Source organism: Ursus arctos, unplaced genomic scaffold, assembly GCF_023065955.2.
Source record: "Ursus arctos isolate Adak ecotype North America unplaced genomic scaffold, UrsArc2.0 scaffold_3, whole genome shotgun sequence".
Lineage (NCBI taxonomy): Eukaryota > Metazoa > Chordata > Mammalia > Carnivora > Ursidae > Ursus > Ursus arctos.
In genome coordinates, this window is record NW_026622985.1 from 47234810 (window position 1) to 47247309 (window position 12500).

General features: G+C 33.1%; 1 protein-coding gene across 8 annotated transcripts in view; it reads right to left on the reverse strand.

The window, feature by feature from the left end:
• Positions 1 to 12500, reverse strand: part of SNX13 (sorting nexin 13) — a 127772-nt gene that overhangs the window by 65910 nt on the left and 49362 nt on the right. For 7 of the 8 annotated variants that reach the window (XM_026507038.4, XM_026507041.4, XM_026507035.4 and 4 more), the window contains exons 3-5: positions 11363 to 11465; positions 9961 to 10050; positions 8796 to 8917 (exon numbers count right to left, since the gene is read on the reverse strand). In XM_026507038.4, coding sequence (XP_026362823.4) covers positions 8796 to 8917; positions 9961 to 10050; positions 11363 to 11465 — 315 coding nt within the window. Of the gene's footprint in view, positions 1 to 343; positions 407 to 8795; positions 8918 to 9960; positions 10051 to 11362; positions 11466 to 12500 lie in introns of those variants that run through there. The other variant, XM_026507052.4, reaches the window with a different exon arrangement.

The window sequence follows — 12500 nt, forward strand, 5'->3', positions numbered from 1 at the left end:
GAAAGTGGTCTCATCGCCTAGCTTTAATGCTAGGGGCATGAGTCAGTATGCCTTCTAAAGGGAATGCAGAATAATGACTAACGTAAGTAAGTTAAGAGAATTGCCACTACAGTAGTCCAGAACCGGGACCATGCCAAAATAACTTAAAATTTTGTTGACGATAACCACACATAAAAGTAGAGTTAATTAAGTGATATGTTATAATTTAAAAGGGTTAAATAAGGCAGCTACACTTAAATCTTAACGAATGTCACTGACAAGAGAAAGAAAGGATATAGGAATGAGCAAAAGATGGGAATGAGCATGGCATATGCAAGGGTCACCATGTAGTAGACTTGACTGACTAGAGAAGTGGGTAGCTGTTTGGCAGTAAAGGTAATCTTCATATTCTTAGCAGCATACTTTCCTGGAAACGGTCTTTTATATCAAAATGATAAAAGTAAAAACGGGTTTTCCCATAGAAACAATCCTATAATAAATGTTACATTCCTGATGCCACACTATTTTCCCTCAGAAATGACTACTAAGAACTTATTTGAAAACAGGAAGAATGGCACTGTATACTGTGTATATGTATACACATACACATGTGTATGTCACATACACACATAGTGTGTATAAGTGTGTGTATATGCATATATACACAGGAACATTTTTAAAGGCTTTTTAAAGATATATTAATCAATAAAGGAAATATAATAACCAATCACATAAATTTATAATAGTATGTATTAATCTCCTATATGAGTTCTTTTATCTTCTATGTAAAAAATACACATTTTTAGGGGGAAAAAAAAAACCTTTCCTAGTTTTCCTGGATAGATTTTAACAAGCAAGCATCTTTGAGACGATTTTGAGAAAAGTTTTATTCCAGCAGAGAGCGTTTGATCAACTGATCCACAGACATTTTTTCTGAAAGCAGGTGGTATGCTAAAGAAGAATCCCTTCTTCCCTGAGCCACTGAATCAGGTAGTAACTTCCCCCTCATAATTCCCTACTAGAAAGGAAATAAATACTCTTTATAATATATAAACCTTTACCTGTTTCCATCCTTCAGGAGCCCTTAAGGGAATACTGTGTTACAGTGTCAAAAGCTTCAGCCTAAAATTGAATTTGAGCAGATTTTTAAGGCACAAAATTGTAAACTTGCTTCTAAATCCTTAAAAGAATTACCCTTTTTCCAATCACAATTTACTCATAAATACACGTTACCATAACCACCTCTCTAGAGCACCTTTGTTTCCCTTTTTAAATTACTTTAAAAATCAAATTATAAGCGTAAGTATAAAAGAATGGAACCGTTTTTCACAACATTCCTGAACTTAACATGAAATTTACTGTTACTCTCTGCCATAATCCTCAAATATACATAGAAAATTCCTCTTTTGTAGGAGTTAAATTAGCAACCACACAAGGCAACAAGTCTCACTGCTTGATGGTTACAGACCTGTCTGCTCCCTTAACTGGCTGCACCTCTTCCCAGTTGCAGGGGGGAAAAAAAAGAAAAAAAAAAAAGTGGGAGAGCCAAATGTGCATATCTCTTTTCTAGTTCCACTTTCAGTGACTTCCTGACGATAGCTTAAAAATCAACCATGGTGGGAATATTCATACTTCAGAAAACTTACAGTAGACTTCTAAAACTACAAATTTATTGTTTTCTGCATTCTATAAAGAATAGCAGTCATCTGGATATTCAAATAAAAAATTTTAAGTTTTCACTGATAGAAGAATTAACCATCACAAAAAGATTAGTCTACTAAATGTCTGAAATCAAGCATTCTTTCTGACCACATAGACATATAAGAGGTATAAAAACTTTATTATCATCCTATTCTAAGACATCCTACTAGTAAAATAACAGACTAGAAAAGTACTTTAATTCCTAATTAAATCTAATTAGCAATATTAGACGCTATACAAAATAACTCCCGAAATAATATTCAAAATGTAAGGTATGACGGAGTATATGAAGTGCATGTTTTGAGGACAAGGTATGACTGGAAAAATAAAAACAAACCAAGAGTCTTAATATTTTAGAACTTCAAGGGATCTGAAATAATTACAAGTCTGTATCACTGCAGCTCCAGACTTTAATTACTTATTCTAGATTATATAGCTAGTGAGATCAAGGCTTTGTTTAAAAAAATAAATCAGGATTCTTAATTTTCAATTCAGTGTTTTCTTTACCTTAACAAGAACACAAAACTTCCTGACTCTTAAAGTTATAAACAAATTGGAAGAAATGGAGAAAAATTTTAGGTATGCAGTTTTATTTAACCATATTAAAGGAAATGGTACTTAGAGAATGAAAACACTACATAAGGAGTCCAGTTCTACATCCTGTGCCCCAATGCTTCAAAGAGGTGAAAGATCCAGATGTTCTAAAGGATGTGGACCTCAGAATACAATGAAGAACTTAGAGAAACACACATCAAGCACACTCACCTATCTCAGAGGTTGAGTGTAAAGAACACAGAGCTGGAAGCCTTAAACAAGCTACAGGAAAGGAAAAAAATAAATAACGTGGAACTAAGTGTGCATCCTCTTAGGTATAATGTTAAGTATTAAAAAATTAAAGTAATGCTGTTAATTATTTTAATAAACAAGATATCTAGTAAAATGTACCTGACAAATGAAACATTCCTAGATTCAATAGAGAAATATATTAAAATTATGTGGAAAAAAAAAAGTAACATGTAAGTCATAAATGGGAACTCAATCAACAGGAGTTTATTGACTATTCACTATTTCATCATGTACAAAACACTATATTAAGCATTATTTTCCAGATCACTTTCCAAAGCCATAGAAGGATAGTGGCTACCTATACAAAACATATCATCTATAGTTGAAAAAAAATGATTCTTATATGTTCCTAAGAACATAAAAAAAAGAGAAAGAGGAAAATTAATTTAGTTTAAAATAAGCCATCCTAGAGATCTTTATTGCTCATTACCAAATGTTTCTGTTTATCTCTGGCTATAAAAGTAATACATTCCCATTTTGTAAAGTGTAATATCCTTCTTTTGATATTTAGCATAAGTTATAATCAGCCATAAATCCACAATCCGAAGACCAGTTAATATTTGAGTGTATTTCCCATTAGTCTCTTTGCTATGCATGCATACTGACAGTTTTTTACACAGCTAAAATCATACACTATACTGCATGATTTTTATTCTAAAATATTTCTTATTTGTTTAACAATACTTCCTAAATATTTTAATGACTACAAAACTGCTTCAGGGGTCAGAAAACTTGTTCTCTAATGAGCCAAAGAGCGACTACTTTAGGCTTTGCAGACGACACTGTCTGGGGTCACAACTAGTCAACTCTACCACTGCAGCACAAAAGCAGCCATGGACAAAAATGCAAACAAATCAGTGTGACTGCACAATAAAACTGTATTTACAAAAACTGACTACAATACACTCCATTTAATAATAAAATTACAAATAACCTAATTTAAAAATGGGGAAATGATCTGAATAGACATCCTCCAAAGAAGCTATACAAATGACTCATAAGCACATGAAAAGATGCTCAGTATCATTACCTATCAGAGAAATGCAAATCAAAACCATAATGAAATATCAGTTCACACCCACGAGGATGGCTGTAATCCAAAAGACAGACAAAATCATGGGGCACCTGGCTGGCTCAGTCTTAAGAACATGTGACTCTTGATCTCAAGCTCATGAGTTCAAGCCCCACACGGGTTACTGAGATTACTTAAATAAACAGAATTGAAGGGGAAAAAAAAGAGACAAAAACAAGTATAAGCAAAGATGTGGAGAATATGGAAATCTCATACAGTGTTGGTGAGAATACGCAGTCACTTTGAAAAACAATTTACAGTTCCTCAAAGGTTAAAGAGTTACCACGTGATTCAGAAACTCTACTCCTATATATCCAAGAGAAATGAAAACATAAGTCCACAGAAAAATATGTATATGAATGTTCATAGTAGCATTCTTCATAATATCCGAAAGGTGGAAACAATCCCTATGTCCACCAACTGATGCATAAACAAAATGTGGTTCATGCCCTCTCTCACTGGCTGTCTCTCTGTCAAATAAATAAAATCTTTAAAAAATAAAAATAAAAAAAATAAAAAATAAAATGTTCTAAAATTGATGGTGATCAAGGGTGCACAACTCTATAAATACATTAAGAGCCACTGGCTTTAAGTGCGTAAACTGTATGGTATGTGAATTATATAACTATACAATTAACAACCCCTGGTCTATTCCACACATGCAAAAACATTAACTTATTGCCCCTTCTTTTAAACACTTAAAGGTTCCTACTTGTTTTTGCTACATTGTAGTAAATACAACAATAATCTTCTTTCTAATTAAAGCCAGTTTTAAGCTAAGTTTTCAAATGGCAAAGAATGTAAAATGGCAAAAGAGTATACAACTTTACTGTTGCAAATGTAATGTTGCATTATTTGAGTTGTGCCTGCCTTTTGGACAGGTCCAGGAACACATGATCTAATTACTTCTACAGCAAAATGGTTAGTGAGAAAAATGGTTAAACGTTCAGAACATATCCCCCATCATTCCAGAAAGAGTGCTATCATTAGTATTACAACCACTGAATCTTGGAACCTACCTAGCCTATACCTCCTCTTGCCATGGGAAAACCCTTTAGGAAGAACACAGTGGCATTAGAATGTATCTCCCTTCTGCTAAGATTAAGGGTAACAGATGAACCTAGTTGCCACATTTCATACCTCTGAAAGCCACAAAGTTCCTTGATCACTTGTATCTCCTTATTGCTTCTACAACACTAACCTTATTCCCCTTCTCAGAACTTTGCTCTTTTCTTACATGTCCTTCATCCTTCTGTCTATCCTACTATTTATTCTTGAAGACCAGTTTTAACCTCAATCCACATGGGGTCTTTATCAGTTACTCTGGTCCATTCTACCTCTAGATAAAAATTGCTCTCAGTACCACACAAATGACTACTTTATTTCTCTCCATTTTATGTGCTTTAATATTGTCTTCACCTGCTCCTTCCTCCCCAAAACAGAACAAACTAAGACAAGGTCAAAGAATCTGTGTGTATATATCCTAGGAAGGTAATAAATAACAAAAATTAACAGTAACAACCAAGTTAACACTCACTGAACATTTACTATGTAATAGATCCTGTGGTGTTTGACATGCACTACTCCTCTAGATAAACATTACAACAACCCCATGGAATAATTACCCCATTTTAATGATGCAGAGACTGGGACAAAGAAAGTCAAGTAACTTGCTCAAAATACCACTTATTGGTGGACAAATACTTCAGGAAATGCTTCTTGGACATCATCTCATTTGCCCCTCACAATTCTAAGTTTGCTACAAATGTTATTATTATTATTTATAATTATTATTATTATTATTATTATTATTATTATTATTTTACACATATGTTAAGAAATTTTAAGTATACTGTAACTCAATGGTTCTGGTAGAATTATAATACAAATCTCCCAGGACTCTCAGTCTTGTACCTAATATATTATTTAAAGGAAAGTAAAAATACATAGGTTATCTCAGATTCAACCACTAAAGCTCCAGCCTCGTTCACACCCAGGTTCTACCACAAAGAAGTCAACAGTGCTCCATGAAGGTTTCCATTCCCAAACTGCTACTAGAGTAACAGGGTTACAGGTTACACAAGGTGTTATCATTACAAAGTACTCTCTCGCATGTGATGTCATTTAACCGTAATGACCTGATAAATAGATATGGGTTATCACCAGACTCCAAGAATTTATGTGTTTTGCCCATTCAAGACCATATAGCTTAATAAACAATAGCACTAAAGCTCAAAATCAGGACTTCAGACTCTAAGTATATCTTTTCTTTCTCTTACATCTCAAAATTAGCATTTCATTTTATGCTGATACTCTGTAATTGTTTCCTCGGGATAATGAATAAATATGAACACTAGAACTGAGTGGTTCTAAATCTTTTCTGGAGTCATAGGCCCTTTTTAAAATGAAATCTATAACCACCCAAAAGGGAAAAAAACAGTTCCATATACATTTTCAGAACTTCATGGGCCCCTATACAAGACTGTGACTTGTAGGACAGAGGCAATAACTTAGCGCTCCTGTTGTATGCTCCAGAATATACAATAGATAGCACAGAACATGGACTGGAGTAGTTACTCAAATGATTGTAAACAGACCTAATTTTCTCGATACTAGCATTGAAAACAGTCAGGGAGACTCTGTAAGACGTACCTTTCAGTAGTAATAGGAAAAAAACCAACATAGAACAAAAAACGGCACAACCAATTACTGAGCCATACTGAATGCCAGGGGCTTTTACTTCACATCATATTTAGCCTGAAAACAGCCTCAAAAGTAACTTTATTCTTATCAACCTTTTATGTATGATTAACTTAAGGCTCAAAAGAAGCTGATTAGGGGCGCCTGGGTGGCACAGCGGTTAAACGTCTGCCTTCGGCTCAGGGCGTGATCCCAGCGTTATGGGATCGAGCCCCACATCAGGCTCCTCTGCTATGAGCCTGCTTCTTCCTCTCCCAATCTCCCTGCTTGTGTTCCCTCTCTCGCTGGCTGTCTCTATCTCTGTCAAATAAATAAATAAAATCTTAAAAAAAAAAAAAAAAAGAAGCTGATTAATTTGTTCAAAATCTTAAGGCCAATGAGAAAGCAAAGATATAAATTCAGATCAGTCTAGGATGGAAGAAACCTGACTCTTCCTGCAATTACCTCAATATTCAGCTTGATAGCATACAATGTTACAAACGGCAGGAAAATAAAAAACAGAACAATTTATTACATGAAGTGTAAAGAAAAGTGGTTTTTCTAGATGAAAAATCTAGATCATAATATATCTGGAAGGGAATGGAGGAAAGAACATTAGACTGCTACGAACAATCTGATTCTAATACCCTGCCCCAACTCACTGGATAATCTTGGACTAACCATTTAATCTTTCTAGACCTTAGCTTCCTCATCTGTTGTGAAATTATAAATGTCAGAGGGCATTAAAAACTTAAATTCCTAAATTCCTTCACCATTTTCAAAACATTTTCACAACTATTATTTTCATTACATTCCACTGATCGGGGATTTTGTTTTATTCAAAGCGTATCTGCAACACCTGGTTGGTACAAAGGAAGCACAAAATATTAGTTGAATGGATAGATGAATTTGATGCCAACAATAACCTACTGTAAGGAACGCAGAACAGGGCAGATATTACTATGCTTATATCACATATGAGAAAAACCAAGATTCAAAAACTTTAAAATACGTGCTCATAGTTTCATAGCTAAGTAGCACAGCAGGATGCAAACTGAAGTCTCCCGATTACTAGTTCAAAGTTCTTTCCAGGTCTAAAATCTATTATATTTCAATATATACTTAGGCAATCAAACACATCTATAATGAATGCCTATTCCCACCTTTCCAAAGGAGGGGGAAAAAGTCATTAGGATGATGTTATTATAAAAAGTAGCGAATGACTGACTCAGAAAAGTTGCCTGAAAGAATGAATACCTAATACTCAATAATGTTATATATATATGAAATAAAGGAGATAAAATCCTATTTCTGAACTTTGATTATACTTTATTTTCTGGGTTCCACAGTGACTCTACACTTGTAATTAAGGCTGGCTACTCTGCAAACGTCTGCTGTTAATACTAAGGGAGAAGGAGCTCAAATCTATCTCTACAAGTAAGGTTGTTACTCAAACCATGAACACTACTACAGGCCTCCCCAATGACCTGAGGTTGAGGAACTAACCTCCTACTCTAAAGCTTAGGATTAACTGAGTTACAGATGAAAAGTCCTGATAGGGTAGCCTGAGCTGGAAACATCTATGTGCACAGAGATAAAAATGCAGTAAAAGCCCCAGGGCAAAGTTCTCTTCTCCAAGATTCTCAAAAGTACAAGATTGTATTTCAAGAACCTAAGTGGGGAAGAAAAGGGGGTTGGCTGACAAATAACACCTTTCAGATTTAAAAGTATTCTCATGGCCATGGCATGCAGCTTCCTACCTTGAGGCTATAGACTAGTAGGAAAATCTGTGTGTAGTGGGTAGAAAATTCTTTTAATAAAAAAAAAAAAATTTTCAAACTCATCTAAACATAAAATCCTTTCTTTCAAAAATAACTCATTTCTGTATATGAAATGGCCACCCAAAAAAATCAAGTAGTTTAAATACTCTGATATAGACCAAAATATTTTGTCATAGAGGAGGCAGTATAAAAGTGAGTTTTGTAAAGTAAGAGTTTTAGTATATCTCACAAAAATTTCTTAAAGGAAACTCATCAAAATATACTCCCTTCTGAAAATAAATAAGCTGAATACTCTCCACTAACTTATGCTCCTTTGGTTTCCTCTTCCACTGAGAGGACTTCTATAAGGTAATGTGTCAAAAGTAGAATAGTTTTATTGAAACTATTTCCATGGCACTCAAATAAAACAGAGTATCTGGGTAAGAGGTGAAAAAAAGTATTCTCAGCAAGAAAGGTGAAAGACACATGATTGGACCCTGAGGAAGAAACTGACATTCAGACTGAGAGAACAGGGTTTAATTAAGATAAACACTCTGTAAATGTAAAGGTTAAATTTAAAGAAGTACAGCTTTTTAGAGCTCTAGCTCTATAATCTGAGAGTTATCTCACAATCACCTACTGTTCTACTTACCTTTTAATAACTAGTAATAATTAATAATTTCCCCCTCCCATTTAAAAGTCATTTTCCTTACTGGTATAAACAATATATTTAAATTTTTCTGCATCAGTGAACTCACCTAGTAGCAAACTGAATGAGTGCATTTTGAAGAGTCTGCCTAATTTCAAGAAGAAAAGATTCATCATCACTTAATGTATAATACCAATACTGGACATAATCCCTCAAGGAAAACTGGATAACCTAAAACAAAAATATTGGGAAAAAAACACAACTTTTTAGGATTTAAAAAGTATCAGCAGCAAACTAAAACCTGAAAGGATTATTTACCAATTTATATTTACTCTCTATATACTAAATTGTGATTTAAAAAAAAAACCTGCCTTTATTACAAAAGGATCAATATGCTAAAAAACCATTTCAAAAGATTTTTAATTATTTTGGTGTCCCAATTCACCCACTGCTTACATTTTTTAAAAATCAGAGTTATCTATGGTCAACCCCGACCCATATTGTGGTAAAGACAGAGACTGCAGAAAAAATAAATTTTCAATGCTCTAATATAATGAAGAGTTTTAATTAGCTTGATGGAATGAGGTGCAAAATAATGACAATTGACACTAATTCTCAAAAAGAAACCATTTTTCCAAGATTATATCATCAGATTTATTGCAGCCAAATTACAAAAAAGACACAGGAGTTAACTTAAATCTAATATCTCTGATACTGCCAACACTATTAAATCAGTCAATAAATACAGCAAATAATACAACTTGATGTATATTATTTTTGAAAATCAGATAAACTAAATATGGGTTTAACTATAAAAGAAATGTTAGAATTTTAAAGAACACGTTATAATAAACATATAATCAAATGAACATCAATGAAAAATATCTGGAGAGAGAATAATTTTTTTAATTCTAATTTTTAAATATTTTTTAATCAAATCTGGTCTATCCATTTAAAAAACTATAGTAAAATTGTCTGAATTGCCAAAACACTAAGCTTATTCATCAGCTAAAGAGCATTTTAAAATAGAGACATTATCTAATATGTCAGCAAAAACTTTTTAATAAATGCAAATTCAAACAAAAGGCTTTAATATTACATAAAACACTTCATTATAAATGATTTCATAAATAAGCAGCATCTTTAAGTACAGAATCCAAGAACAGCATTATAATGAATTTCCAGCATATTACATAAATAACAAAAATTATTTCAAAAGAAATACACCTTACAACACAATATAAGGAATTCAAACACCACATACGAAAACTCACTTGCTGGAGAGGTTCATCAATTATATTGGCACCTGTCAATCTTCTATCAATCTTTATAGTCCTGGCTTCTCGTTTCATTTCTTCTAAGCACTTAAAGGAAATCACAACATTTTACTGCACAGTTTCGGGATTTAAAATCTGTAAAGTTTACTTCTAACTTGCAACTTCCCTGTCATCTTCAAGTCAGTCAATAACCTATTTCTCGAGGCTCTCATACAAACCAAGCACTATTTCTCAAGTTAACACAGCTAGACACCCAGAAAAAAAATCTATCGTTATCCTCAAAAATTTAGTAAAATCGGCAAAGATTATTTAGAATGTGAGAAAATATAAGATACACTGTTGCTATATTTCAGTGAAACTTTAAAACCATAAGTTAGTGTTTCATGTGAATCAAATTAATAATTATCTTTATTAAACTCTCCTCCTCTTCTCCCTTTCCCCTTGTAGCCCAAAACAGTATATCAAGTGCCAAATAAATATATTTTAATTAATTTTACTTAGGGACGATTTTTAGCAATAAAAGAAAATGAATTTCTTTATTTCTCTGTAGTGTTCAATAAAATCAGGGGCCTGGAAATAAAGTGAAAAGTAGTGAGATACTCTTCAATTAAAAATACAAACAAACAAAAAACAAAAACAAAACAAAACAAAAAAACCAAAGCACAAACATATATATAAAACATACGCTTCAAATTATAACATGCAACCTCAAGGATAGGGTGAAATTCTTTTATTTCAGTAATATAAAGTAATATTATATATTATTATCTCTGCATCTCCTACATCTTGGCATATAACAGACAAGTTAGTAACTGTAAAGTTAAGATACTGGCATCAATTGCAGATCATTTTGTCTCTTTATACAAGAGGAAACAAACTATCACAGTATACCACAAGAACTGAAGACAATGCAAATCTGAAGCCTACCTATAGTACTAAATTCCAATTTTACTTATAGATTATGATACAAAAAAATGGAAAAAATACCAACATTCAAGATGATATAAATATAATTGGGCCTAAATTATTAAAATTATAGATACTGCATGCTATATTTTTCAAGTCAGTTAAAAAAGAATACCCATTTTCTATTCTCAGGTTTCTATGCAATTTATTTCATTCCCAAGTTTGAAATCCTATGTTAGGATAGTAGAAAAAGGCCCCAAATTTCTATCTTTTCCTAAAATTTGCATTCCCACTCTTAACATCTAACACTACAAAAGTTTTCAGAGTAATCTTTTAAAACGCATTTTCTAAACATGATCAGAAAGTGTCTCGTAAGTTTATAGTGAGCATTAGTGAATTATAGGAACATCTGCCAAGCCATATACAGATACTCACATTACCATCACTTTATAGAGTAAGACTTTGAGGTTTTACAGTCCTTTACCCTATTTACCTTAGGAATCCCAGTTGATGTTGGAGGAAGAAATGAATGTTCACACTGCTCTAGGTACTTCTCTGAGTTTGTTTTTCCAAACAGGAGAGTAACCACAAAACCCCTGGGGAAGAAAAAATTTAATTATAGAAACAAAACCAAAATTCTTTTATAACTTAACACATCTATTAGCCAAAGACACTTTCCAGATTTAATAGATGGTTTATCACTCACTAAAAAAATCAGTTTTTGACTTCGGCAAGGCAAGTAACCAACAATTTTGTTACAGTCCAGAGTTTAAAACAACTGTAAATATTCTGTGAATTTATATAAGATGTCTTTCAAAGTTTTCATATAAGTATATTTCATAAAGAATCTCAGGCAACAAGTTCAAACTTTAGGAAAATCAGCCTTTGCTAAATAAGTAGGCTAGCTAACCAAGGATAAAGACAAATGAGATCTAAATCTATAGCTAAAATCACACATTGCTGTAGTTCTATTAACTAATTAATGTGAGACAGTAACGCAACTTGCCCTTATGGAAACAGAATAAACAAAGGCCAAAGAAGAAAAAAAGATATAGTTCATAATCAGTCTGGAATTTAAAAATACATATAAATACATCCCAAAGGCTAATTATTTTAAAACCATTATAGAGTTGAAGTAAGATAAAAACTGGTTTAGAACTGTTTTACTCTACATATTGACTAAATGCTATCAATATTTCCTATATTTAAAATTTACCAGTTCAATCTAAGCACTACTAAGTAGATAGGAAATCCATAATAGAAAAACATCAAATTCTAACATCATAATAATCTCATAGTAATCTTACAACAATTCAATGGCTGTTGTGACAAGAGGGGAACTATGAAAAATTAAATATGGGTCAGCCTCAACTACTAAAAGGAAGATTCTCAAAATCCTCTGCTTTTTGTGGTTATCTGCTGCTCTTTCTTTCTTTCTTTCTTTCTTTTTTTTTTTTAAGATTTTATTTATTCACTTGACAGAGAGAGAGACAGCCAGCGAGAGAGGGAACACAAGCAGCGGGAGTGGGAGAGGAAGAAGCAGGCTCATAGCGGAGGAGCCTGATGTGGGGCTCGATCCCATAACACTGGGATCACGCCCTGAGCTGAAGGCAGACGCTTAACGACTGCGC